The sequence below is a fragment of the Pleurodeles waltl genome, chromosome 11 (genome assembly GCF_031143425.1).
Source record: "Pleurodeles waltl isolate 20211129_DDA chromosome 11, aPleWal1.hap1.20221129, whole genome shotgun sequence".
Classification (NCBI taxonomy): domain Eukaryota; kingdom Metazoa; phylum Chordata; class Amphibia; order Caudata; family Salamandridae; genus Pleurodeles; species Pleurodeles waltl.
In genome coordinates this window covers 732,256,493-732,281,076 of record NC_090450.1, presented here as the reverse complement: position 1 = coordinate 732,281,076, position 24,584 = coordinate 732,256,493, and the positions used below count along the sequence as shown (strand labels likewise).

The window sequence follows — 24,584 nt, the reverse complement described above, 5'->3', positions numbered from 1 at the left end:
AGGCCTTGATGACTTCAATTTTGGAGGAAGTCATTACTTCCAGAAGTAAAGCGCCCCTTAGCACAACAAGCAAAGCATTTTGAGTTTCCAGAGTACAGAGGCCTTGGCGCGACTATCAAAGGCGTTTCAGAGCACAGGTGTAAATCATCCTTTGCACAACAATTCAAGTGCTTCAGTTCACAAATGTAAAGCGCTCTTGGCACTACATTTCAAGCGCTTCAGTCCACAGATGTAAAGCGCTCTTGGCATGGCAATTCAAGCACTTCAGTCCACAGATGTAAAGCGCTCTTGGCTCGGCAATTTAAGCGCTTCAGTCCACAGATGTAAAGCGCTCTTGGCACGCAATTCAAGCGATTCTGTCCACAGGTGTAAAGCGCTCTTGGCACGGCAATTCAAGCGCTTCAGTCCACAGGTGTAAAGCGCTTCAGTCCACAGATTTAAAGCGCTCTTGGCACGCCAATCAAAGTGCTTCAGTCCACAGATTTAAAGCGCTCTTGGCACGGCAATCAAAGCACTTCAATCCACAGGAGTAAAAGGCTCTCGGCACAACAATCAAAGTGATTTAGGCCACATGAGTAAAGCGCCCTCTTAGCATAACGAGCGTAGCGCTTCAGGCAAGACAAGTTAAAAGCACTTCCTGGTATTATAAGTAAAGCGCTTCAAGTTCAATGAGTAAACACTATTCGGCCTTTATAGTTGTGACTGTGAAAGTATTTTTGGAGATAAGTAAATCATAGTTTTCATTGTTTTTTATAAAGCATAATATCTGAAAAGCATATTTAATTCTTTGAGATTTTCTAGGTCATGATCAAAGGTTTATGTTATGAATGCACAGATGTTACAGGATTGATATTCTGAGTATAATCACAGTCCAAAGCTCTTGCCATCTCTTTTTTCTGAGGTTGTAGTTTATTCTTGTTCCATGATGATCATAGTCCAAAGCTCTTGCCATCTCTTGGTTCCGAGGTCGTAGTTTATTCTTGCTCCATGATTCAAAGAAGGGTCATTTCAAAAGGGGTCTCCATCTGATATCGGAGACACGTTTAGTCAAGAGTCTATTGATGAGTTATATTTCTATGAATGAGTAAATGCATATTTGTTCTAATCTTTTCTTTTCAGATCTCTTTCCCTGCTGTTCCCTACCCTAATTCCCTTCCCCACCCGACTGGCTTCATCATAACTCTGTGTTAGAATAGCTTTTGAGTTGGTGACGCCGGAAGGTGGGCCTTTTGTTCAGCAACGTGCAGATCCCGAGGAAAGGACACTGTGACATGTAGTTATCTGGTGAGGGTGAGGCAGCTGGGAACTAGGCGGTGGTGCGTGGTGAGGGCACAAGGTTCGACCACTGTGCTGCGTCTGGTAGTGTGGTGCACGGCAGGCGCCTCATTAGGTGTGCACCATGGAAAAGGACAACGCACAAGGGAATGCTGCCAACATAGATGGATCAATACACAGCGCAGAATGCAGGGGTGAGTCTGCAAAAAGACCCCCCTGGCCCCTCGAAGAAGGGAGCCAGGCCCACCGGGGCAAAATTCCTGGCTGCTATTGAGTCATCTAGCCAGGCAACGCAGACTCAGATTGCAGCCATAGCGGTAGATGTCAACCTGCTGAGAGCCGATTTGAGGGTAGTGGCGGAACGATCGGTGGCCACTGAGCAAAAAGTGACTTGCATGCAGTCTGAGGTGGACACGCTGAAGGTTTCGGTGGCCATCCTTGAAGCTCAAACACGCAAACTGGAACGCGTGTCGAGGCTGCGAAGGGTAGGGCGACGCGCTGTAACCTCCGTGTAGTGGGCTTCCCAGAGGGAGTAGAGGGGGCAAATGTTGAGGCCTTCCTGGAGATCTGGATCCGTACATCATTGCCTGCTGCCCCATTGAGGGCTGTGTTTGTGGTGGAGCGTGCGCACCGGGCCTTGGCGGCGCCACCGCCGGGGGCCTCTCCGCATACGATCATAGCCAAGGTCCTTAACTATAGAGACTGCAATGCAATCTTGCAAGAGGTGCGCAAACATGGAGATCCCACATTTGAGAATCACACTATCCATTTTTTCCCCCGAATACACCAGTGCTGGTCAGCTCCAACGTCAGTCATATGCTGGTGTTAAACGTAAGCTAAAAGACCTGGGCTACACTTATATGTTGTTGTATCCAGCCAAATTGAAGGTTCTTCATGCGGGCCTATCACATTTCTTTCCGTCTCCTGAAGCAGTGTGGGACTGGTTGGAGCGGAACGATGGGACAGGAACACCGGAATCCCTGCGGAGGGAGAGTGGTGGGAGACTCCGAGTGCCGGAGGAAGTGCTTACTGCAGCTTGCAGAAGTACCAGACGCCATTGTGCCGGCCATGGAAGCAGAGTGATTGTGCGCTCGGGCGGTACTCTGAGGCATGAGCAGAGGAGACAAGAGCATGAGGACGCTAAATTGTTGGTACAAACTGTCATGTCTGAAGCATCCTCGCGCCCAGGATCCCCCTGTCGCGCAAGTGGTTTATTTCCAGAAGGAGAAGCAGAGGTCACCTGAATGATATACTAGACCTTTTGTTATGTTGGAATCAAGTACTTTGGTTTGGGGTCGATGCTCGGGGTCTTCCCTCTGTTGGCTCTCCTCTGACTCTATGGCCCTTTGTTTTTCTCCTGTCTGCTGCTGCCTTTTAGATGCCGGGGATGCGGGGGTCCAGGTTGGTGGTTGAACAGGGGCTGTGGCAGAGTGGTGAGCCTGTGACCCCCCCCCCCATTGTTAGTTCACTTGTTGGGGAAAGTGTGTGTGCGGGCCGGACGATTGGGGAGTGTGCAGTGTAGTTCGGACCGGACACTGGCTATTAAGCGGGAGCGGCGACTGTTCCCCACTTCTGGGCACTGGAAGTGATAGCGGGGTACACACACAATTGGGCAGACACTAGTTGTGGGTGGTGTTTACCCGGGGTGAGATGGGGAAGTGTTGTGGGTTCTAGTTGGTGTTGGTACTTCGTGCGCCGTGCCCAGGGGTGGTGTTGGGGGGGCTGCATGTGGGTGGGGAGGGAGCGGTCGGGCACTGTAGTGGACCAGGCGGTGTGGAAGAAAATATGGCTGGTACCCTGACACGTATAGTTACATGGAATGTTAGAGGTTTGAACTCCTTTGTGAAGCGCTACAGAGTACACACACATCTTAAGTGGCTTGGTGTGCATATTGCACTCCTACAGGAGACGCATCTGATAGAAAGTGAAGCACAAAAAGTGCAGAAAAAATGGAGGGGGAAGTTTTATTCGGCGACCTAATCCTCCTACGCTAGGGGGGGGGGTCTCAGTTTGGATTGCTCCCGGGACTCCCTTCATGTTAAGAAGCTTAAAAGTGGATGTACAAGGCCAATACATATTCTTACACGGGGTATTAGATAGCCGGGAGCTCTGTCTGTTGAATGTTTATGCCCCAACACTGATGATGCGGGGTTCTATCATCAGCTCCAACAGGAACTAATATCTTACACAGGGATGCCCATTTTGTGGGCTAGTGACTTGAATTGTGTCCTAGACGGAGCCCTCGATAGGGACCCGCCAAAGAGGAACACTAAGTCGCAAATGACTGCCAAATTGCGGATGGTTATGAGGAATTTACACTTTGTGGATATGTGGAGGGAGATGTATCCTACCTCTAAAATATTTTCGTGTTACACGCCCACCCATGGGGCTTATAGCCGCCTGGATTAATTCCTCCTTGCCAATGACGGATCGCTTGACGTTCGTCGTGTTGCTTATCAGGTCCGGTTCTTATCAGACCATGCCCCTCTCCTTTTGGAATGGGAAATACACATACCCAAGCCCGCGATCCCCCTGTGGTATCCGCGGCCAGACCTACTGAATGATCCCGAACATAAGCAAGACCTCCAGGGGGTACTGAATGGTTATTTTAGTACAAATTGGGGTACAGCTACGGCCCGAGGCATCGAATGGGAGGCATTGAAAGTAGTTATCAGAGGGGAAAGCCTTAGTAAAACATATGGTATTAGGAAGCGCTTGGACCAGGAGCCCACGCAGCAGGAAGATGTATTGACAGCCTTACAGCTCCAAATAGATAATGGCGACGCATCGGAATCGGTTTGCCTTGAGGTGCGTGGCAGAATTGTAGAACTCTGGGATAGACTGGATAATTATGTCCGCCGGAATTATAGGCAGTGGCTGTATCGGGAGGGGCACTGCTCAGGCTTATATTGGCTTGGCTCCTCTGGCGGGAACATCCAGTTCCTATCATCCAGATGCTCCGTGGTCTTTCTGGAGAAAAGATTTTGGGACAGCTGCGGGTGAATTCGCACCTGCGGGCTATTTATGCCACACCATGTGGTGTAGGTGTGGCCCGGATACGGGATTACTTGGATGGTCTGCGAATGCCTCACCTTACGGAGGCCCAATCAGAAGAGTTGGAGGGGGAGGTGTCCTTGGACGATCTGGTGGAGGCGTTGGGAGGAATGGCGTCTGGGAAAGCACCTGGCCCTGACGGGCTACCAGTCAAGTTTTACCGTACTTATCCCGCTATGATTCTGCCGTGACTGTTTGAGATGCTTCATGAGATGCAGGGTGAGGGCCTTCTCCCGGAGAATATGCGGGAAGCACTGATAGTCATGCTGCCGAAACCAGGGAAGGCGGTAGATGACCCGAGGTCCTATAGGCCGTTATCCATGTTAAATGTGGATGTTAAATTGTTGCCCATGGTTTTGGCCTCTCGTTTGAGTTGAGTGGTGACAATTGGTACAGAGTGATCAATGCGGTCTCCTGTCCCGAACTTATAAAGCTCTAAAGGGAGATAGGCTAACTGGGAAGCAGAGAAGCAGGGGCTGCTGGGAAGCTGGCCTGGGTGTAGCACTCACGGACGGGGAATGGAATAGAGCCTGTTCACTGGTACAAGATGCGACTAGCAATGCTCGGTTTAAGTTAACGCACTTCTATTATATGCATAGAGCATACCTGACACCTCAACGTCTGTATCGAATATCCCCCTCAAGACCTGACAGCTGTGGCCGTTGTGGGGTGCCGTTGGCTTCATTTGATCATATGGCATGGGTCTGTCGCTCTGTCCAGCCCTTTTGGTGTCAAGTAGTGGAGGCACTCAGGGAGGTCACGGCTGTGCAGGTAGCAATGAAACACTGTTTACTGGGCTTGCTCCCTGTTCCTAAGAAGGGTCGTAAGATGGCGTACAGATTTGCACAACTGGGGCTTATCTTGGCGAAGAGGCGTATTGCGATTCGTTGTGCTAGCCCGCACCCCCGCTGCGTGCTGATTGGCTGAGTGATTTGGCTGAATGGGCCACTGCAGAGGAGTGTCGCCTACGAAGGGTGCGAGTAGATGAACGTGCTGCCCGCAACTTGAAGCTCTGGCATGACATGATTAATGAGTTATATGGTGTGCGAGAGAGTGAGGGGAAGAACCCCTTAACAGATGCTTCCATCTGCTGAGCTTTGGACATAGTTAGTCAACTCATGGAATGAGGTTAGAGGCTAAAGCGGCATGACACTGAGTTTTGAAATAACATGATGGGTGTGACTCCAGGGTTGGCTGTTGATGTGGGGGTCGTCATGAGTGGAATTCCTCCTCATCCTGGTCCCTGATTTGTATATAGGCTGTTTTACAGTTGTCCCCCCCGTACCTCCCCTCCCTGGCCACATGTGCATGATACCTTTGATGTCATATGGGCGTTGTTGCAGGATTTTCTGTTCTGTCAGTGCTCACTATAATCACAGTGTTCTGTCTGTTTGATAGTTATGGTATTGAAATGCACTGCATTAACTGTATAGTGGCTGGCACCACTAATCAATGTACGTTTGTGACGGTTGGTTCGACCTAGTCTAGTGCTATAAATGTTTATTTCTTTATGCCTACTGGGCCAGAGCACAATATGTGAACCCGGGTTGGGGGCCTCGAATGGGTACTGTCATTGGTTGGTCGATTGATTGTATTTTTCCTTGAATGTAATATGCTATGATGTAGTGCATAGTTGTATGTGTTCCTTTCTATGCATAAACAAGTTAAAAAAGGTAGCACAAATGGTTAATATTCCTGCTGCAAAGAACATGTATCATGCAAAGAACAGTATTTTGTGTGCATAGCAGAGTAGGTGAAGGAAAACCCCTCTGTTGGCATGATCACCCCCCACTTTTTGCCTAGTGTTGATGCCAGATTTGATTGGAAGTGTGCTGGGACCTTGCTAACCAGGCCCCAGCACAAGTGTTCTTTCCCTAAAACTGTACCTTTGTTTCCACAATTGACACAGCCCTGGCACACAGTTAAGTCCCTTGTAAAAGGTACCCTTGGTACCAAGGGTCCTGTGGCCAGGGCAGGTCCCTAAGGGCTGCAGCATGTATTATGCCACCCTCAGGGACCCCTCACTCAGTACATGCACACTGCTTTGCAGCTTGTGTGTGCTAATGAGGAGAAAAGACAAAGTCAACATGGCACTCCCCTCAGAGTGCCATGCCCACAAACCACTTCCTGTGGCATAGGTATGTCACCCCTCTAGCAGGCCTTACAGCCCTAAGGCAGGGTGCACTATACCATAGATGAGGGCATAGCTGCATGAGCACTATGCCCCTACAGCGTCTAAGTCAATTCTTAGACATTGTATGTGCAGGGTAGCCATACTGAGTATATGGTCTGGGAGTTTGCCATTATGAACTCCACAGCACCATAACGGCTACACTGAATACTGGGAAGTTTGGTATCAAACTTCTCAGCACAATAAACCCACACTGATGCCACTGTGGGATTTATTGAAAAATGCACACAGAGGGCATCTTGGAGATGTCCCCTGTATGTTAGCCCAACTACTAGTGCAAGGCTGACCGGTTTGTGACAGCCTGCAGACGCGTTTCTGCCCACATGGGATGAGTGCCATTGTGCACTCCATGGTCAGAAACAAAGCCTGTCCTGGGTTGTCCTCCCCCTGCAGGAACTGTAACACCTGGCAGTGAGCCTCAAAGGCTCTAGCCTGGTGTTACAGTGCACCAGGGCACTCCAGCTTGCGGAGATGCCCGCCCCCAAGACCAGCCCCAACTTTTGGCGGCAAGTCCAGAAGGATAATAATAAAAACAAGGAGGAGTCACCCCCTCAGCCAGAACCACCCCTAAGGTGTCTAGAACTGAAGTGACCCCTCCTTGAGAAATTCATCTTGCTTTGGAGGACTAGAACCAATAGAGATAGGTATGTGCCGCCGTCCCCAAAGGGAGTGGGCACAAGGAGGGTGTAGCCACCCTCAGGGACAGTAGCCATTGGCTACTGCCCTATGACCCTAACACACCCCTAAATGTAGTATCTAGGGGTGACCCTGAACTCAGCTCTTCAGATGCCTGACATCCTAAAAAAAGGAGGACTGTTGAGCTGAAAACCCTGCAGAGAAGAGGAGACACCAACTGACTCAGCCCCATGCCAGTCTCCTGCTTCGAAAAGCTGCAAGAAAAGAAGCAGCACGGTCTGCAGGACCAGCAACCCCTGAAAAGCCTCCACTGGACTGCCTGGACCACCGAGGACCAAGAAACTCCTGTGGACTGTGGACCTGTCCAAAAAGAAAACAAAGAAAACGTCTTTAAAGGGACTTTCACCTCACTCGAGAAGCGTGAGTCCAACTACTTTGCACCAGACGCCCCCTGCCCGTGTCCAGAGAAACCCATTAGCCAGAGAGGATCCCCAGGCGACTCCGATGACGTGTCCACCCTGGGCTTACCTCTCTACACCCCCACGATGACGGCTGCAGAGGGAATCCCGAGGACCCCTGTGACCTCGACTGCCCGGGACAAAGATATCCGTCGCCTGGAGAAGCACTGCACCTACAGCACCAAGGCCCGAGAGAAACCGACCACTGGTGCAGCAATGACCAGCAGACGGCCCTCACCCTTGCCCAGTCGCGGCTTGCGCGAGAGGCCCCCCTGTACCCTGCCTGCGGCGCTTAAGTGACCCCCCCAGGTCCCACCATAGAGTTCTATTGAGAAGCCAACGCCCTGTTTGCACACAGCACCCAGCATCCCCGTGTGGTTTTTGTGCCTACTTGGGGCCCCTTCAGTACTCCTCCAAACCCCCCTGGTCTGCCCTCCGACAACCCGGGTACTTACTTGCAAGCAGACCGAAGTGTCCCCTGTATCCATAGGGGCCCATGTTATTTTTGGCTCCTGTTTGACCTCTGCACCTAACCGGCCCTGTGTTGCTGATGCTGGGTGTTTGTGGTTATCTTGAACTCCCGGTGGTGGGCTACCTATGCCCCGGAGAGTGAACCCGTAAGTTTGTTACTTACCTCAAAAACTGTACTTTACTTACCAACCCCCGGAACTGTTGAAAATTGCACAATGTTCACTTTTAAAATTGCTTTTTGCCATTTTAAAGAAAACTGTGTACATTGTTGATCCCATTCAAAGTTCTACATATTACTGTGTAAAGTACCTTTCATTTAATGTCCTTACCAGCTAAATGAATCTTCTGGTTCTAGAAATAAATTAACAAAGATTTTTCTATATAAAAACCTACTGGCCTGGAGTTAAGTCATTGAGTGTGTGTTTTCACTTATTGCTTGTGTGTGTGTGTGTGTGTGTGTGTGTGTGTGTGTGTGTGTGTGTGTGTGTGTGTACAACAAATGCTTAACACTACCATCTGATAAGCCTAACTGCTCGGCCACACTACGACAAATAGACCATTAGTATTATCTATTATTGCCTCTATCAAGCCTCTTGGGGAACCCCGGACTCTATGCACACTATATCTCATTTTGATATAGTATATACAGAGCCAGGTTCCTACAGTGGGTTACTGCTTTTGCCACAGAGATTCTTTTGTTACTGTGCGGTTCATAAGTTACAATCATAATCCAGCACAGTGAGCAATGAACTGCCAAAGAGCTGCATGTAAACTGCGTGGCAGAAATTAGCAAGTTATGTTTTTCCCCAGTCTTTCATTATCCCTATTTTGCTAATAAAAAAAAATAAAAAAAGGGTTTCTTGTGTAGAAATACAGTCCTATTATTAAAGTCAACGCTAACCACTATGTTATGTTCTGAATCCTGAGTTTGTGCTTCTTAAGACCAAGCACTTTTAGAAAATGCCCACCAGTGTGGATGACACGTGAAGTCTACACCTTGTAGTCCGCTGTAAAGTGCTCCAACACCCTGCACTGGCATGAGAGGTTCTATTAAAAAATGAAAGAGAGGCTGTGGAGAGATGAGAAGCCCTTATGGTTTTTACTTCCTTTCCCCACTACATTTTTATGTGAAAAAGCTTTCTCAGATCTTATGTACCCAAAAGTTAAAAAAAGAAATTGCTTGGGAAATATATAATCTTACCTGAGGATTCAGCTTTCCTAAATAAAACTAAACATTGGAAATTTAGTCATCGAGATGCATCACCAACAACCTTCCCATTAACATTTTTCAAATTTTGCATATTTTTAAAATGTAAAGTAATTATGGGGGTCATTTTGACCTCGGCGCGCCGTGCTGAAGACCGCCAGTGGTGGCGGTTTTCCGCTTGGCGTATTATGACTGCTGGCAGCTCTCCGTCCTTTTTCGGACGGAGAGCCGCCAGCAGCCATAATGGCGGGCGGCAGGGAGGTGGAGGTTGCTCCACCTCCACCGCCACGTCAACAGAACACCGCCCACTGAATCACGTCCTGTGATACGGCGTGGCGGTGTTCTGTTGACGTTGTGGTGGCGACTGAGAAGCCCCCATGGATCCCATCCCCTCCCGGAGGATCAACGGACCAGGTAAGTTGGTCGTCCGTCAGGGGAGGGGGGCGTTGTGTGTTGTGTGCGTGCATGGGGGTGTGCGTGTGTGTATGTAGAGGGGGGGTGTGAGTGCGTGTATGCTTGCAGGGGTGTTGTGTGTATGGGAATGAGTGCGTGTATGTCTGTAGGTATGTCTGTATGGATGTATGCGTGTATGTCTGAATGTGGGTGTGCGTGTATAACTGTGTGTGTGGCTGTTGGCATGTATGTTGGTGTGTGGGTGTGTATGTGTGTTGGTTGTGCCTGCGTGCGTGTCAGGTGTGTATGTGTGCTGTGATGTTGGGGGTAGGGGTAGGGAGGGGGGTCCTGCCACCTTTGGGGGGTGGTGGGGGGTGTAGGGGAAGGACTCGGGGTGGGGGAGACCCCTATCAGTGCCAGGGAAGGAATTCCCTGGCACTGATAGTGCTTAGCGCCATGGATTTCATGGCGGTTCCAAACAGCATGAAATCCATGGTGGTCAGCCGGGTCAAAATACCGCTGGCGGTATTGTGACGACTGCCGGGCTGGAGACCCATGTCTCCAGCACAGCGGGCGGAACGGAGAACTGGTGGATGACCATGGCGGTGACCGCCATGGTCATAATTGCAAAAATTTTACCGCCAGCCTGTTGGCGGTCTTACCGCCGCTTCTCCGCCGTCCGCCAGGGTCATAATGACCCCCTATATCTTTAGTAATTCGAGTATTTGTTACGTGTCTACTTGTTGGTGTAATTTTTGCGAATTACTGTTTTAATGTTTGAAATTTAAATTGTACAAATTGCTTGGGGGTCCCCGGCTTCCAGCAGTGATTCAGTGGGAGGTCGTCAGGGGTCAAAAGGTTGGGAACCACTGGTATAGAGCATTCAGAAAATTCAACGTTTCTGCGCTTTAGGCCTCTCAAGGATTAGAAAAGTGCTATGCAAATGACAACACAATATTACTCTCTATTATATTCTGACGAAACCTTGCATTCACCGTTTTTGGCTGAAGGTAAAGTGTAGTGAAGTAACCCTGCTGTGTATTTGTAGATGTGGTAGGATGTGATAACTGGGACTTTCATCATGTTGATCTATCCCAAGGCACTTAAAGTAGCCCACCTTGTCCCCGATTAAATGTTGTACAGTACTGGTAGGGCGCAAATTCCACACTAGTATTTACCTGTACATGCAATAGCACCACACCAGTAACATGCAATTCCAAGTTAAATTCCATGAAACTGGTAATTAATGTATGGACCTGGTTTTGTATTCTGCATGTATTCCCTTTTCCATGGAATTAACATACACATTTACCACCTGTTAGAGCAAGAAGTAAAAGTGTGCATGGTGCTGTGGTAAAAGTGTGCAAAGGGCTTTTGTGGTGAGTGAAGGTAGGAGGATGGAATGTTGGCTGGCAGGTTGGAAAACATAATGCTCCCCGTCGCCTTGACTGAGGTTTGCACAGGTGTTTTGGATGGGGTCCGGAAGAAAATGCAGCCTTTTCCAACAGTGATTTTACCTGTTCAATTTTCAGGCTAGTAAAAATCTAGTTTGTTGATCCTGCACCCAAAAAATGCTAGTGCAGGAATGTCAAACCTCTTAATTGTGCTCAACCCAATTCTACACTAGAATTCCTATCCACACAGTTCAGGTTAGGGGCCCAAGTTTTTTATGGGTACCTTGCAAGTGGGCTCATTAGCCAGAGAGAGCACGAAGCTCACATACGAGAAGCTTGGGAAAAAAAACAAAGCGTTCTCCACCAGCAAATGGCTTCTGGACAACCTCAGTGGCTGAGGTAGGCGGGAGCTACAGGGGACGACGTTTCCAATCTTTTCTAATTTTATAATAACAGTTACTCTACTTTTTGTTAAAAAACACAACTGTTCCACAACATATAATGCCAACCTACAGGTGACTTCAGCTGAAAAGAAAGGGGAGGGGATCTCCTGTTCTGTGAAACCAAAGAGAGGGAGACAGAGAAAGAAGAAACAAGCCTTCTCAACAGGGTGCTTCCTCCCTGAAAGAAATGTAAAGACGTGCAACTGGTTAATCAGAAAATCTAAAGGTTACGTGTGAATCCAGTATATGGCTTTAAATGATACAGTTGTTTGAGATTTCCTGCTGATGAGAAAGATTTATTCTTTTTGAGGGGTAATGCATGGGTATTTCAGTTAAGTTCTGGAGTACGCCATTCAAATGGAAACATTTTTAAAAAATGCTTGCACTATGCAGTCTGACTGTATTTTACTAAAATATTTATTTTAAAGGTACATGTTTTATGTTAAATATTAAAGAACAGATTTACAAACTTTTTATGCAGCAATGCAGCTTAGCACCAGATTTGGGCCCTCATTCTGACCTTGGCGGTCTTTTCGCAAGACCGCTGAGTTACCGCCGCGGTGAAGACCGCCGACCGCGGCGGTGTGCCGCTGTGCACATTCTGACCGCTGGGAGCGTTCCGCCGGAAAACCGCCAGCAGCCACACTGGCGGTCGGCGGGAAAGTGGAGACTGGTCAACCTCCACCGCCACGCCAGCAGAACACCGCCCACAGAATTACGACCCACATTTCTGTGTGGCGGTCTTCTGTTGGCGGTCTTCTGTTGGCGGTCACGTCCCTATGGCTCCCGTCGCCTCCCGGAGGACCAACGCACAAGGTAAGTTGATCGTCCGTGAGGGGAGGGTGTGGGGGGGTGTTGTGTGATGTGGGCGTGCATGGGGGTGTGCGTGTGAGTGTGTAGAGGGGGTGTGTGAGTGCGTGTATGCGGGCGGGGGGTGCTGCTGTGTCTATGGGTAATGTGTGCTGTTCGGCAGGTGCGCATGTCGGCATGTATGTGTGCGGGTATGTGTCCCCGTTGTGTATGTGTGTGTAGGGGGTGTGTATATGTGCATGTTGGGGGTGTGTGCATGTCGGGGTACATGTATGTGCATGTCGGGGTGGGGGTGGGGAGGGGGTTCGTACCACCTCTGGGGGGTGGCAGGGGGGTGGAGGGTGTGGGGGGAGGACTCGGGTGGGTAGTGGGGGGTGGGGGAGACCCCTATCAGTGCCAGGGAAAGAATTCCCTGGCCCGATAGTGCTTACCGCCATGGTTCGCACGGCGGTTCCCGCCCGCAAGAAACCGCGGCGGTAGGCAGGGTCATAATACCCTTGGCGGTCTTGGGACGACCGCCGGGCCGGAGTGCGCAAACTCCAGCCCCGCGGTCATGACCGCCGCGGCGGTCGGAGTGGAGAAGTAGCGGTCGGTCGCGGCGGGGACCGCCGCGGTCAGAATGCCATTTTTAATACCGCCGGTCTGTTCGCGGTCCGACCGCCGTCTCTCCGCCGACCGCCAGGGTCAGAATGAGGGCCTTGATTTGCTGAGCTGAGTGAAAGAGAGGACAGAACAGTGCCATACACAGCAAAAATATGGTGCCGTTCCTCTCTCGTTCTCTCTGCACTGGCACACCCACCTCGCCACCAGGGCAAGAGTGAGAACATGATCTCAAGGGGGCCCTTCCAGTATAAAAACCTCAGCTCACATGAAAAATTGGAAAAAATGGTGTGACTTTTTACATTTGTTCCACTGCCTCAAGAAAGCATACGGTTTTGGTGCAAATACCTGTCTAACAATGCTAGTAGACAGCGATTTGCCTCAAAACCCATGGTATTTGCACAAGAACACCCACGTAACATCCACAGTACGTCTCTTTGATGCGAAGTAGCCAAAGTAGTTTATAGCGCTACCTGGGAAACTTTCCCAAGCAAATCATAATTTACGTTAACCCCTTGGGCGCCAAGGACGTAGTGGTTACGTCCGTGGCTGTGGCGCCAGACGTAACCCTTTCCTCCTACTACTGGCCCTTGGGGAAAGCGCTAGGTGCCTTCCACCCCTGACCCCCTGCCCTCCCCCCCCCCCACCTGCAGTGACATCTGATGGAAGTGATGTCCTTCCCGTTGAAGTCTGCCAGAGCATTTCAGTAGACACCAGGGATAAATTTTAAAAGTGAAATTGCCATAAGGGTAGCGACCCATTGGACAAGGGTCGCTCCCCAGGGGGGCAATTATTTTCAAGGCCTTTTCTGCTCCCCTTGGGGCAGATTGGCCTATTGTTATTAGGCTGATCGGCAGAAATCTCTAGGCGCCAGGGATCATTTTTTTTCTCGTTTTTTAGAAGTGGGGAGCGACCCTTTAGGCAAGGGTCGCTCCCCTAGGGAGCAAATTATATTTAGGCCATTTCAGCCCCCCTTGGGGGCAGATAGGCCTATTTTTATTAGGACGATCTGCCCCCCAAGAGGGGCAGAAACCACTAGACACCAGGGAGTCTTTTTTTTTTTTAAAGTCAATTTCATGCAAGGGGATCGACCCCTTAGGCAAGGGTTGCTCCGGGGGTGGGCAATCAATTATTTTCAAGGCCTTTTCTGCTCCCCCTGGGGGTAGATCGACCTGTTGTTATTAGGCCGATCTGCCCCCCCGGGGGGGGGGGGGGCAGAAATCTCCAAGCACCAGGGATCATTTTTTTTCCTTTTTTTTTTTTTTTTTTTAAAGAGGTGGGGAGCGACCCCCTTAGGCAACGGTCGCTCCCCTATGGGCCAAATTATATTTAAGCCATTTCAACCCCCCTTGGAGGCAGACTGGCCTATTTTAATTAGGCCAATTTGCCCCCAAGGGGGGCAGAAACCACTAGGCAACAGGGATTTTTTTTTCTTGTTTTACAGATGGGGAGCGACCCCTTAAGCAAGGGTCGCTCCCCTGAGGGGCAAATTTATTTTAGGCCATGATCGGCCTATTTTTATTAGGCCGATCTGCCCCCAAGGGGAACAGGAACCATCAGGCAAAAGGGAGTCTTTTTTTTTTGCGCCAATTTCACGCAAGGGGATCGACCCCTTAGGCAAGGGTCGCTCTCCTGGGGGGACAAATTTATTTTAGGTCATTTCTGCTCCCCTTGTAGGCAGATCGGCCTATTTCTATTAGGCCAATCTGCCTCCGGTGGGGCAGAAACCACTTAGGCACCAGGGATTGGTGTATGTTTTTTTTGGAGGGGGCAGCCAGGGTCGCTCCCCATGGGGGCACATTACTGTTGGCCATATCTGCGGCCTATTTTTGGAAGGCCCATCTGCCCCCAAGGGGGGCAGACAGCCCACCAGGGAAGATTTTTTTTCTTCAAAATAATATGGCCACATACCCACCCCAAATAAATGGGGCCAAAGCTGTTCTGCCCACCAGTGGGCAGATGGGGCAATTACCCCGATCCACACCCAGGGGGGGTAGAAAGTCTACTAGATGACAGGGAATTAAAAAAAAAAGTGTGGTGGTGGCTACCAACCAGTATGGGCATGGTTATGCCCCCACCCCCAACTGAATGGGGTACCAGTCTTTCAACTCTCCCCTCGCACATTAAAACATCTTATCCCATGGAAGCAAGAGGACAATTGATTATTTGGGGTTTTGGTTTTACATTTGGGCCATGAGAGCTTGGCTGACTCTCTAAATCGTCCCACTTGGAATGGTGAGGGCTGCACATGTTGGACGCTGCCATGTAGAACAATCCACAAGACCTAGACACATCTGAAAACTAAACATCTGGGTGAGTCCAGGGTGGTGTGCTTCACAAGCACCACTTTCTTACCCCCAATGCCCTGCAAACCTCCATCCTTGCTGGAAAACACACATTTTTTTCACATTTTTGTGATAGAACCTTCCGGAATCTGCTGGAATCCACAAAATTCCTACCATCCAGCATTGTCTCATCTATACCGATAAAAATTCTTCCCCACTTGTCAGGCTAAAAATGTTTTTTCCAAACTGTCCTTTTGGACCCACTTTGGTTCCCCCTCAATTTCAACATGTTTTTGGCTCTTCCCTGTCACAGGCACTTGGCCCACCTACACAAGTGAGGTATCATTTTTACCGGGACACTGAGGAGGAACGTTGGCGGGTAGGAAATTTGTGCCGGTGCGGTGATCCCACACAGAAATATGAGAAAATTTGATTTTTTACCTAATTTGAGGTTTGCTGAGGATTTTGGGTAAGAAAACATTACGGGATCCACGCAAGTCACACCTCCCTGGATTCCCTCGGGTGTCTAGTTTTCAGAAATGTTTTGGTAGGTTTCCCTATATGACTGCTGAGCCCAGGACCAAAAATACAGGTCACCCCTGCCCGCAAAAACTGGTAGTTTAGTATTTGATCATTTTGATGTGTCCATATAGTGCTTTGGGACATTTCCTTTTGTGGGCACTAGGCCTACCTGGGACTCAAATTTGGCGTGGGTAGCTTATGTGGACAAAAACAATTATAAGGGCCTATGCGCAAACTGCTCCAAAAGGCCAAAAAAAAGCCTGGCAGCAAAGGGGTTAAAAAGTAAGTCCTCATCACCACAATTTGCTGCGTCACACTTATGACACAAACCCAGAGTTAAGTGTTAGAAAACATCTGCTTAAAGCTCTTCATACATTTTACATAAGCCTTTCTTGTTCTGTGTGCAATACACTTTTTAAGTAGCGGCTTACATATTTACATTATTCTCGTATGCAGAATGGCACCTCTAAGCACCACAACTACACGTCACTACTGTTCCCCAGGATACCAACCAACATTTAGTTTGGTGACTACCTCGACATCTGCTGCGATCCCATAAACCAACTGAGCTTTCCGAACATAAAGAAAAAGACGCTACCACTCCCCGAGCGTTTAGGGTAAATGTACAGTCCGGGATTCACAACAAGGGGGAGGGGGTGTCTCGGGGGGCCGGTAAGCAGGGACTGCATCCACGTGGCTCAGGAGATTCCTTTCGGGTAAGTTATCAGCACGACAGTGGCGAGAAGCTTTACTTTTGCCGGTAGGTTAGTGGGTTGGTATGGTGTTTCGCTCACGATAGTTGTTGTGCTATTGGGCAGTGGGTGCTAAGGTGTGGCAGTTTCAGGGCATAAGACCGTGGAATAAAAGTCGAGGCTATGCAGGCTTGGGAGCACCTACACCGGGCTCGGAGAACTTTGCGCGACAATTTAACGGGGACAGGCAGCGGAGTCGATAGGAAGTGGGGTCTCGGCAGCACATTAACTCACCAGCATTTCACACGAGGCGTTTTCAGGTCCAGGATGTAATGGAGCCAGAGCAGAGCACCACGCCACGCCACGCCGGTTGCTCGGTGGAATATTCCACAAGTCGAGTGGGGTGGGGGGGATCCAGCAAGCAGGTGGCGCTATCAGTGCGGATTTGCAGTGGCCTTCTCGTAACTAAATGTTAATTAGGCAGGGAGGACCGGTAATATATTTACTGCGCACTTGAAGTGCAAGTGGCCTGCGTACTACGACAGCCGGAACAGCGAGACATAATTGTGACCGAGGTGACTATGATTCTTAAGAGGGTGTTTGAAAGTGTATACAGAAGCATATGCGTATCCACTCTAAAGGCTGGCGTTAGAACAGCGTTTTTCTCTTCATTAGAATAGCGTTTTTCTTAATTAAAATCGTTTTCATGTTTCACATACCATTCAAGTTGTCTTATCAGAGGTTTAACTAAAAGGACATACCCTTCAATGAAACACGAATAATACTCAACCCTAAACATGATCTTAACGTATTCTTCGGAATCGGTGTTTCTTTATTGTTTTGGCAAGATCACGGTTGGGTGTAATTCCTTCAGAACAAACTGTATGTTTTACATATTTAACCTTTATTTGCAAGACCTTATATTTTGTCTGACTTACTTACTGTTATACCTCTACTACTGAGTGCTTTAAGTCCACAATCCAGTATTTGGTGTGCTCTTCAATAGTTTTTATCAAAAGTCATGATATAATCTTGAAAGGTATGAACCCCCATCAAAAAGAATGCCCATTATTTTTTTTAAACGCTCAGGCAGCGGATGCCAGCCTAAAGGTAGAAGTAAATGCCTGAATGCCCCACATGGAGTTACAACCCTAATGTAATCTCTAGAGGTGATGACGCAGAAAAAGAGGTTCCCACATATATTCATATATCATGTAACCAAAATCGTATAATGTAGTGTGATTTTAGTAAAGAAAATAATGTACAGGGGAAATTGTGTCCTCGGAGTAGTTCGCCAATATTATAAACGTGCTTTATTAATCATGAAGAATTGAAAAATTTAGTAATCCGTCATAATTGCAAATGTGTGCCATGATTTCTTATTGAAACTGTTTGTGCTTAGCTTAAATTTAGTAGAGGCTTTGGCCTAGTTGCCTGGTCTCAAATTCTAACTGCGTGGCTTTTCCTTGAACTAATGTAACATATATTCTTGCTTAAAGTTGTATTTTTCCAGTAGAGATGACTAATACACTTATCTCCAAGGTTTCGTACTAGGCCAGTTTCATCCCCTTTGAAGCAAGGTCAGTCTCTGCAGGTGCGGACAATGAGGGTACAGATACCAAAATAATTGGCAAGCCATGTTGCAACTTGTGTTCCAAGGCTCCAAGGACAATGTATGCATAAATGAGTACTAGTAGAAAGAGATTTTTCATTGGTCAATTTGAAGCCACCCTATGAACCCTTCAATGGAAGACCCTGCAGAATTTGGAATGTTTCTTACTTAAACCCACTGGACAAAGAGAAGTCAGCCATTTTCCTTGATGCCATCTTTGAAGCCAAATGCCAGACGCCATCTTAGACGACATCTTGATGCCCTTTTCTCTATTACTGAGAAAGAGACTTTGAGGATTCTCACCCTAGAGACTTTAACTTTAAATTGCCCCGTCTTGCCCATGCAGTAATTTTGCCCCATCTTCCTTGCTGCTGCAAGGAAACTTGCCCTTAACTTTGCCCCTTTGAAATTCTGCCCCAGGCTGATCGAACCGGTACCTGAAGGACAAAGACTTTCTTGAATGCTGATTGTAATTGGTAATTATGAAAGGATAATTGTATTCTGCATTGTGTTTTTCCTTTTAGGTACCAACTGCTATTTTGATAGGGCCCAAGCTAGAAGTTTTCCAAATTTGTGTTGACTAAATTAGTTTTGCATGAAACCCCACATGCCAATGCTAATTAGAGGTTAGTCGAGGTATGCACTGGATGCACCATGTTGAATTGAAATCTTGTCATGCTGACCGATGTATGAAATTAGTCAAATTCAGTTGCTTATATTAGTGATTTGTATTGCCATAACTGAATGTATTATTATTCAGATTTTGCGTAGATTGCGTTTCTTCTGCCGCTATGGACAGCTAGTAATGTTCGTATACATATATCATTTGGTTTTGAGACTTATATATATTGTGCTAGCCTTGTTAATATAGGGAAATAAATTCACTAACTTTTAATAAACCGGTGTGGTTATTCATGACTGAAAGGTCATGGTGCGTCAAAATACCAACTGTTATTGATTCCTAATGTGTTATTTCGATCTATTAATTGAGTATTGGGTATCGGATACAATAGTTATTGATTATAGATTTACGTAACCCGACTATTCGAGGATGAGGAGAGCCCAACTCGGCTAAAAGGTTCACTGACCTCCAGCGTGTCCAGGTACAGATAATTTATAAGGGCTGGACGCGTTATCAGTAGATGGTAGCAGAGATTGATGGTTTCGCCCTTTGGGACCCCATCCGAGCAATAGACGGAATTAGGTTAGAATTTTCTTTGATAAAACAAGTTGGAGAGATGATGATGCCCTAAGTCCCCAATGACTTTCCCGGGATCTCGGAGCTTGCGAATGAAGGACATGGAGGTGTGAGAATGTTTTCGGCGTTTCTAGTGATGGTATGAGTGAAGTTAGGGTTTTGCGCTTGCACAGCTTATTGCCGCAGATGAATTGAGAAGTTTGTGAGGATTTTAGGGGGGTTACGGACTCCAGTTGAAGCTTTAGAGGAGTGTGACTCCAAAGTGTGAGAGTAGGGAAGTCGTCGAACTTCACATGTGTGTAGCGCTTTGTGCAGGAAAAATTGCCCACGTGGTTGTTGATGTTGAGACGGGCCCTGCGAGGTCAAGAGACTCCGGAGTATGTTGAAAAGTGTATGAGACACTTGATTGATGTTGTAATCTGTTCGGTTTAGTAGGTTGATTGGGCGTGGTCAACAAGTCGGTATGAATACTGAGGCATGAGAGAACATTTTCGACTTTGAGATTTGACGAATTCTAAGGCGCGCTAGAATAGTTCATTGATCAGTTGAGAGTAAAGTTTGCAGGCCAAATTTTACTTGCGAAAGTGGGAGACCGAGAAAGATGTAATAACTGCCGAGGCTAGTGAAAAATCCCTAAGGTTTCTGAAGCGATTGTGTTACCCTTCCTGTAGTAAACCAACAGATTTGTTTTCTTCTTTTTGGTTAGTGCTCGCGATATATTGCAGAAATTAGTTTGAGTGAAGCTGAATGAAGGAGGACAAGCCGCGGGACTTTGTCAGCCGCAGTGTGTGAGTGTGACGTCACTAGGAGCCGTGCTGGGATAGGTTGGTTGGCGAGAAGGGTCGCGCACGGATTGGACGCAGTCCGTGAGGCGCAATTGGTGGGGAAAGGCAAGCGAAGAGTATTCCGGGAATTAAAGTCACTTATTGATTACTTATTCTAGAAAAATAAAAGACTGAAAGATGAAATTTTTCAAAGCATTTAAGAGTGCCATCAGGGAAGATGTTTATATTAAAGCAAATGTAGGAGAAGAAACACCGCCTGAGGGTACACCAGCTTACCTCGTGATTGAGGAAAAGGGTGTCGCACCATGTCTTTGGCTAAAGCAATGGTGCAAATTAACAGAGAAGCATGGAAGTGTAGCGTTCCTATCAATGGGTCGTTTAATCTAAGAGTCTTGGAGAATTTAAGATTCGCACTATACGACATGAAAGTACCTCCAAGGCCAGCACAGTTTGAGGCACTAGCGATTTGGGAGTTAATAGCTAGAAACCAACAACAAAATAAATTTGAGACAAGAATAAGAAAAGTAGAAAAGACACTAGCGGATGCTAGGTGGGATAGCACACAAAAAGTTTGGAGGTCAGACGTACTGCAGGGAATTAAATTGTTTCCAGCAATTACTGAAGAAGCAGAGACGGAAGGAAGGAAAGCTACCTATAAAACAAACAGGAGTCAGTCCAGAGAGAGCAACAGAAACTCGAAAAGGTCAGACGAGGAGGAGTTCATTATACAATTGCTAAATGATCACCCGCCACCATATGTGGAAAGCGAAAAAGGCTCAAGCATTAGTACTGCCCCTCCAGAACAAACCCAGGGTAATGTGACACCGAATATGAGAATATCGCAAAGGCAGAGCGGTTCCGATATGCCTTTTTCACCGCAAATACCACAAATTCAGAGAATATATCCTGACGTGCCTAAATTGAAACCTGTCGATACTTATCAGCCGCAGGTTCAAAGACACTGCTGTGATGAGCATAACTTGGGAACGACTTCTGGCTTAGTGGCTCAGGGAGGACAGGGTCATCAAAGACCGACATTGATTCAAGCCGAATCAACACAATTTATGATGCCTCAAGAACAAGTACAGGAAGTGCCGAGGTACACTCGAGTAACAGAGGGTCAGTTAGGTATGCCAGCAATGATGAACCATAATGTGGGGATTAACATGCCACAGAGTTCAGGGAACAGACAGAATCCAGACGCAATATCTCTGCCTATCACTGTGGGTCCGCCAGTACCATTATATATACAGGCAAACCCAAACGTATGCGATCAAGGGGTAATGACACAAAGTGAGACAGGGAGAAGATGCATAGAAAACACTCCAGAAACGACTCCGATAGCAACACTGCCAAATGGATCTGGGTTGTTGTTGGGATTTATTCCAATTCCGATTTGTGCTCCGTCGACAGTAGTAAGGTCAAGTCCACCACTATTAATACCGTTAACCTCAAAGACTGAAACATTAAAGCAACCTTCAGTAGCAGTTGATGTAAGTGCTACACTGATGGGACTGAACGCACAACAGCTAACACAATGGTTCAACAGTCTGAACTCCCCACAGAGTACATCCAGCGGGAAGGGAGAAAAATACCTGAATAAAGTAAGATTGGGCATGGAGGCAGATGAACTAGTGGAGGGAACAATGGGTCTGAACAGTTTAGAATCGTACACAGAAGAAGAGCTGAGATACATGTGCCCTAGGATTACAAGAGAAGTGAGCAGCATACATAAGAAGTTACAAGAAATTGCAGACAGAAACAAGATTGACATAGGCAAGACTAAACATTTGAGCAGAAGTTACAGGCTAGACTTTGAGACAAAAGATTTTGAACACATGAGATCGGCAGGGATGAAAACGCACCTTAAGGAGATACTGCAGAGCGCGCAGGTCTGGAGATGTCTAGATAAGTGGGAAAGCAGGTGGTTTAAGAAAAAGGACAAAAGGAAGGTACCCCAGATCGGAACGAAAAAGCACAACCAAATGACGATCTGATAACCATGTTGCCAATGAGAGAGACAGCAGGGGGAAAACTTGTACATGTACCATGGCACAGGTGCGATATTCAATGCTTCACGGATGATTTCCCTAAGTTAAGAGAGAAACCGATCGAATGGTATCAACAAACAGATAGATATGTGAAACTCGCAAAATGTCTCTGGGAAGACCTGAATACCTTATTTGAAATTGTAGTTCTGGCAGATTTGTGGGAAGACTGTAAAAGGGCTGTAGGTTGGCCGACGAGTAAACCAGAAAGAGATAGGGACACAGGTGCACCATCGCCTACGGTAATGAGTTTATACCATAAGGTGATTGAGCACTTGAAAACCAAGGTTGCGTCGAAAAATTTGGATTGGAAGAGAATAGACAGAACAGCACAAGAGGCTAAAGAGTTGATACATGCGTACTATGAGAGATTGTTGAAAGCGTTTAAAAATTACAGTGGCACAGAAATGATTGAAGCAAAGGACATGCTCCATTTCGTGTTCAGATTTGTGGGAGGGTAGAGACCCGAGGTCAGTCAGATGATTAAAATGCATTTGATTTTTTGTAAGTCAAAATTTATCAATGAGGTGTTGAACTATGCAAAATACTGCAGTGATGAGATTGAGACCAAACAGAAAAGGTTAAAAGAAAAGGTGATGGTGATGCAGCTTAGAGCAGCTCAGACAGGTTTGCAAGGTTTTCAACAACAGATGCCGCAGCAGCAACAGCAGGGAAATGCTGTGTTTCAGCCGCAGATGAGAGGCAGAGGTCGAGGAGGTTTTGTGAATAATGGTCCTGACATAAATACTGTTATGATTCCAAATGGTATACAGGCGATGAAGAAGGTGATGCCATGTCACATGTGCGGAATCGTCGGGCGTTGGAAACGGGAGTGCCCAATGATGGTGCAGGAAGGTGTAGGTCAGCAAAACAATGATGTCAATGCATTTCAGAATATGAGAGGACCGAAATTGAGGGGTCCAAATCCAAATTTTCAGAATAATATGAATCAGATGCAGGGTTTACAACCCATACAACCGCAACAGGTGCAAATGCCCCATGCGCAAATGGCGCAGTTGCAGCCAATGCAACAGCAGTTTCCCATGGTACCTAATCAGCAAATGCAAATACCCTTAGCACCAATGAATCAGCAACAAGTAATGCTTCCTCAACCGGTCACGGGTCAAGGAATGAATCAAAATGACACAGTACACCAATTCCCATTACACAGTGAGAATGGAATAAACGATGTATGGGAGAATGAAAGTTCAGATTAGGAGGGAAATTGTATGCTTGCAGCATCCTTGGAAGTTGATCAAAAGGGTCCGTATGTGGAAGGAAGAGTTATGGGTCATCGCGTTTCATTCTTGGTTGACACAGGAGCCACACGCTCTACTGTTAGGAGCACTGAAGTACCAAATCTGCCACTTTCAGGGAGAACAGTTCAAGTAGTGGGAGTAGCAAATAGGTACCTGACGAACCCAATCACAGATCCAGTGCAAGTCAGGATCGGTAACTATCAAGGGTAACATACATTTGTGGTGTGTGACTCAAGCCCGATATCCCTGTTAGGGAGAGACCTATTGTGCAAATTGGGATGTTCGATTATGTGCTCAAATGATGGAATTAAAATTCAGACAAACAGTGATGGGGAAGAAGAGGACGGCGTAGGAGGGGACGAAGTGGAAACTGTCGATGAAGAGTATCCCCTGATTACTCTTTATCCAATGCTCACTGAAGCAGATATTTCTGCTGAGTTACAGGAAACAGTCGGAAAGGAAGTGTGGGATATGACAGGGAAGGAAGTAGGATTGGTCAAAGGAGTAGAACCAGTGAAAATGACTGTAAAACCCAATGTAACTTTTCCCCAGACCCCACAATACCATATGGCGCAAGACACCCTCATGAAAGTCGCCCAACTCATTGATGAGTTTGTAAAACGGGGAGTACTAAAGGAAGTGTTGAGCAGTCCATGTAATTCACCAATTATGGGACTGATAAAACCGAGTGGGAAAGTCCGGATTGTTCAGGATTTGAGGAAGATAAATGACATAATAGTCGAATGTTGTCCCGTAGTGCCAAATCCAGCTGTGATAATGTTTCAAGTTCCCTGTGATGCTGAGTGGTTCTCAGTCATCGACTTGTCACAAGCATTCTTTTCTGTGTCTCTTCATGAGGACAGCCAATTTCTCTTTTGTTTCAAATTCCTGGACAGGGTCTACAGTTGGTGTCGAATTCCTCAAGGGATTTCGGAGTCACCATCAATTTTCAATCAAATTCTAAAGAAAGATTTGGAATCATTGGAATTACCATTTGAATCAACCTTGGTACAGTACATTGATGATTTGCTAATCGCATCCAAGACAGATAGTGACTGCACAGCTGATACCATTGCCCTATTGAACCATTTGGGAAGGAACGGACATAAAGTGTCCCCTTCAAAATTATAGTTTTGCCAGAAGAAAGTGAAATATTTGGGTCACCAAATAGAGAAAGGGTCACGAAGAATTATGAAGGAAAGAATAACACGTGTACTTCAAATGAGTCCACCGAAGACGAGAAGAGAGGTG

The 24,584-nt window shown here is 47.2% G+C and overlaps 1 protein-coding gene across 1 annotated transcript in view; it reads right to left on the bottom strand.

Annotated features, from left to right (window-relative positions):
- The window catches only part of GPAT2 (glycerol-3-phosphate acyltransferase 2, mitochondrial), a 1,401,514-nt gene extending 1,384,641 nt beyond the window's left edge, over positions 1–16,873 (bottom strand). Inside the window, exon 1 of the mRNA XM_069212686.1 lies at positions 16,726–16,873. Coding sequence (XP_069068787.1) covers positions 16,726–16,731 — 6 coding nt within the window. The 5' untranslated portion in view covers positions 16,732–16,873. The remainder of the gene's footprint in view (positions 1–16,725) is intronic.
- Between the last annotated feature and the right edge of the window lie 7,711 nt (positions 16,874–24,584).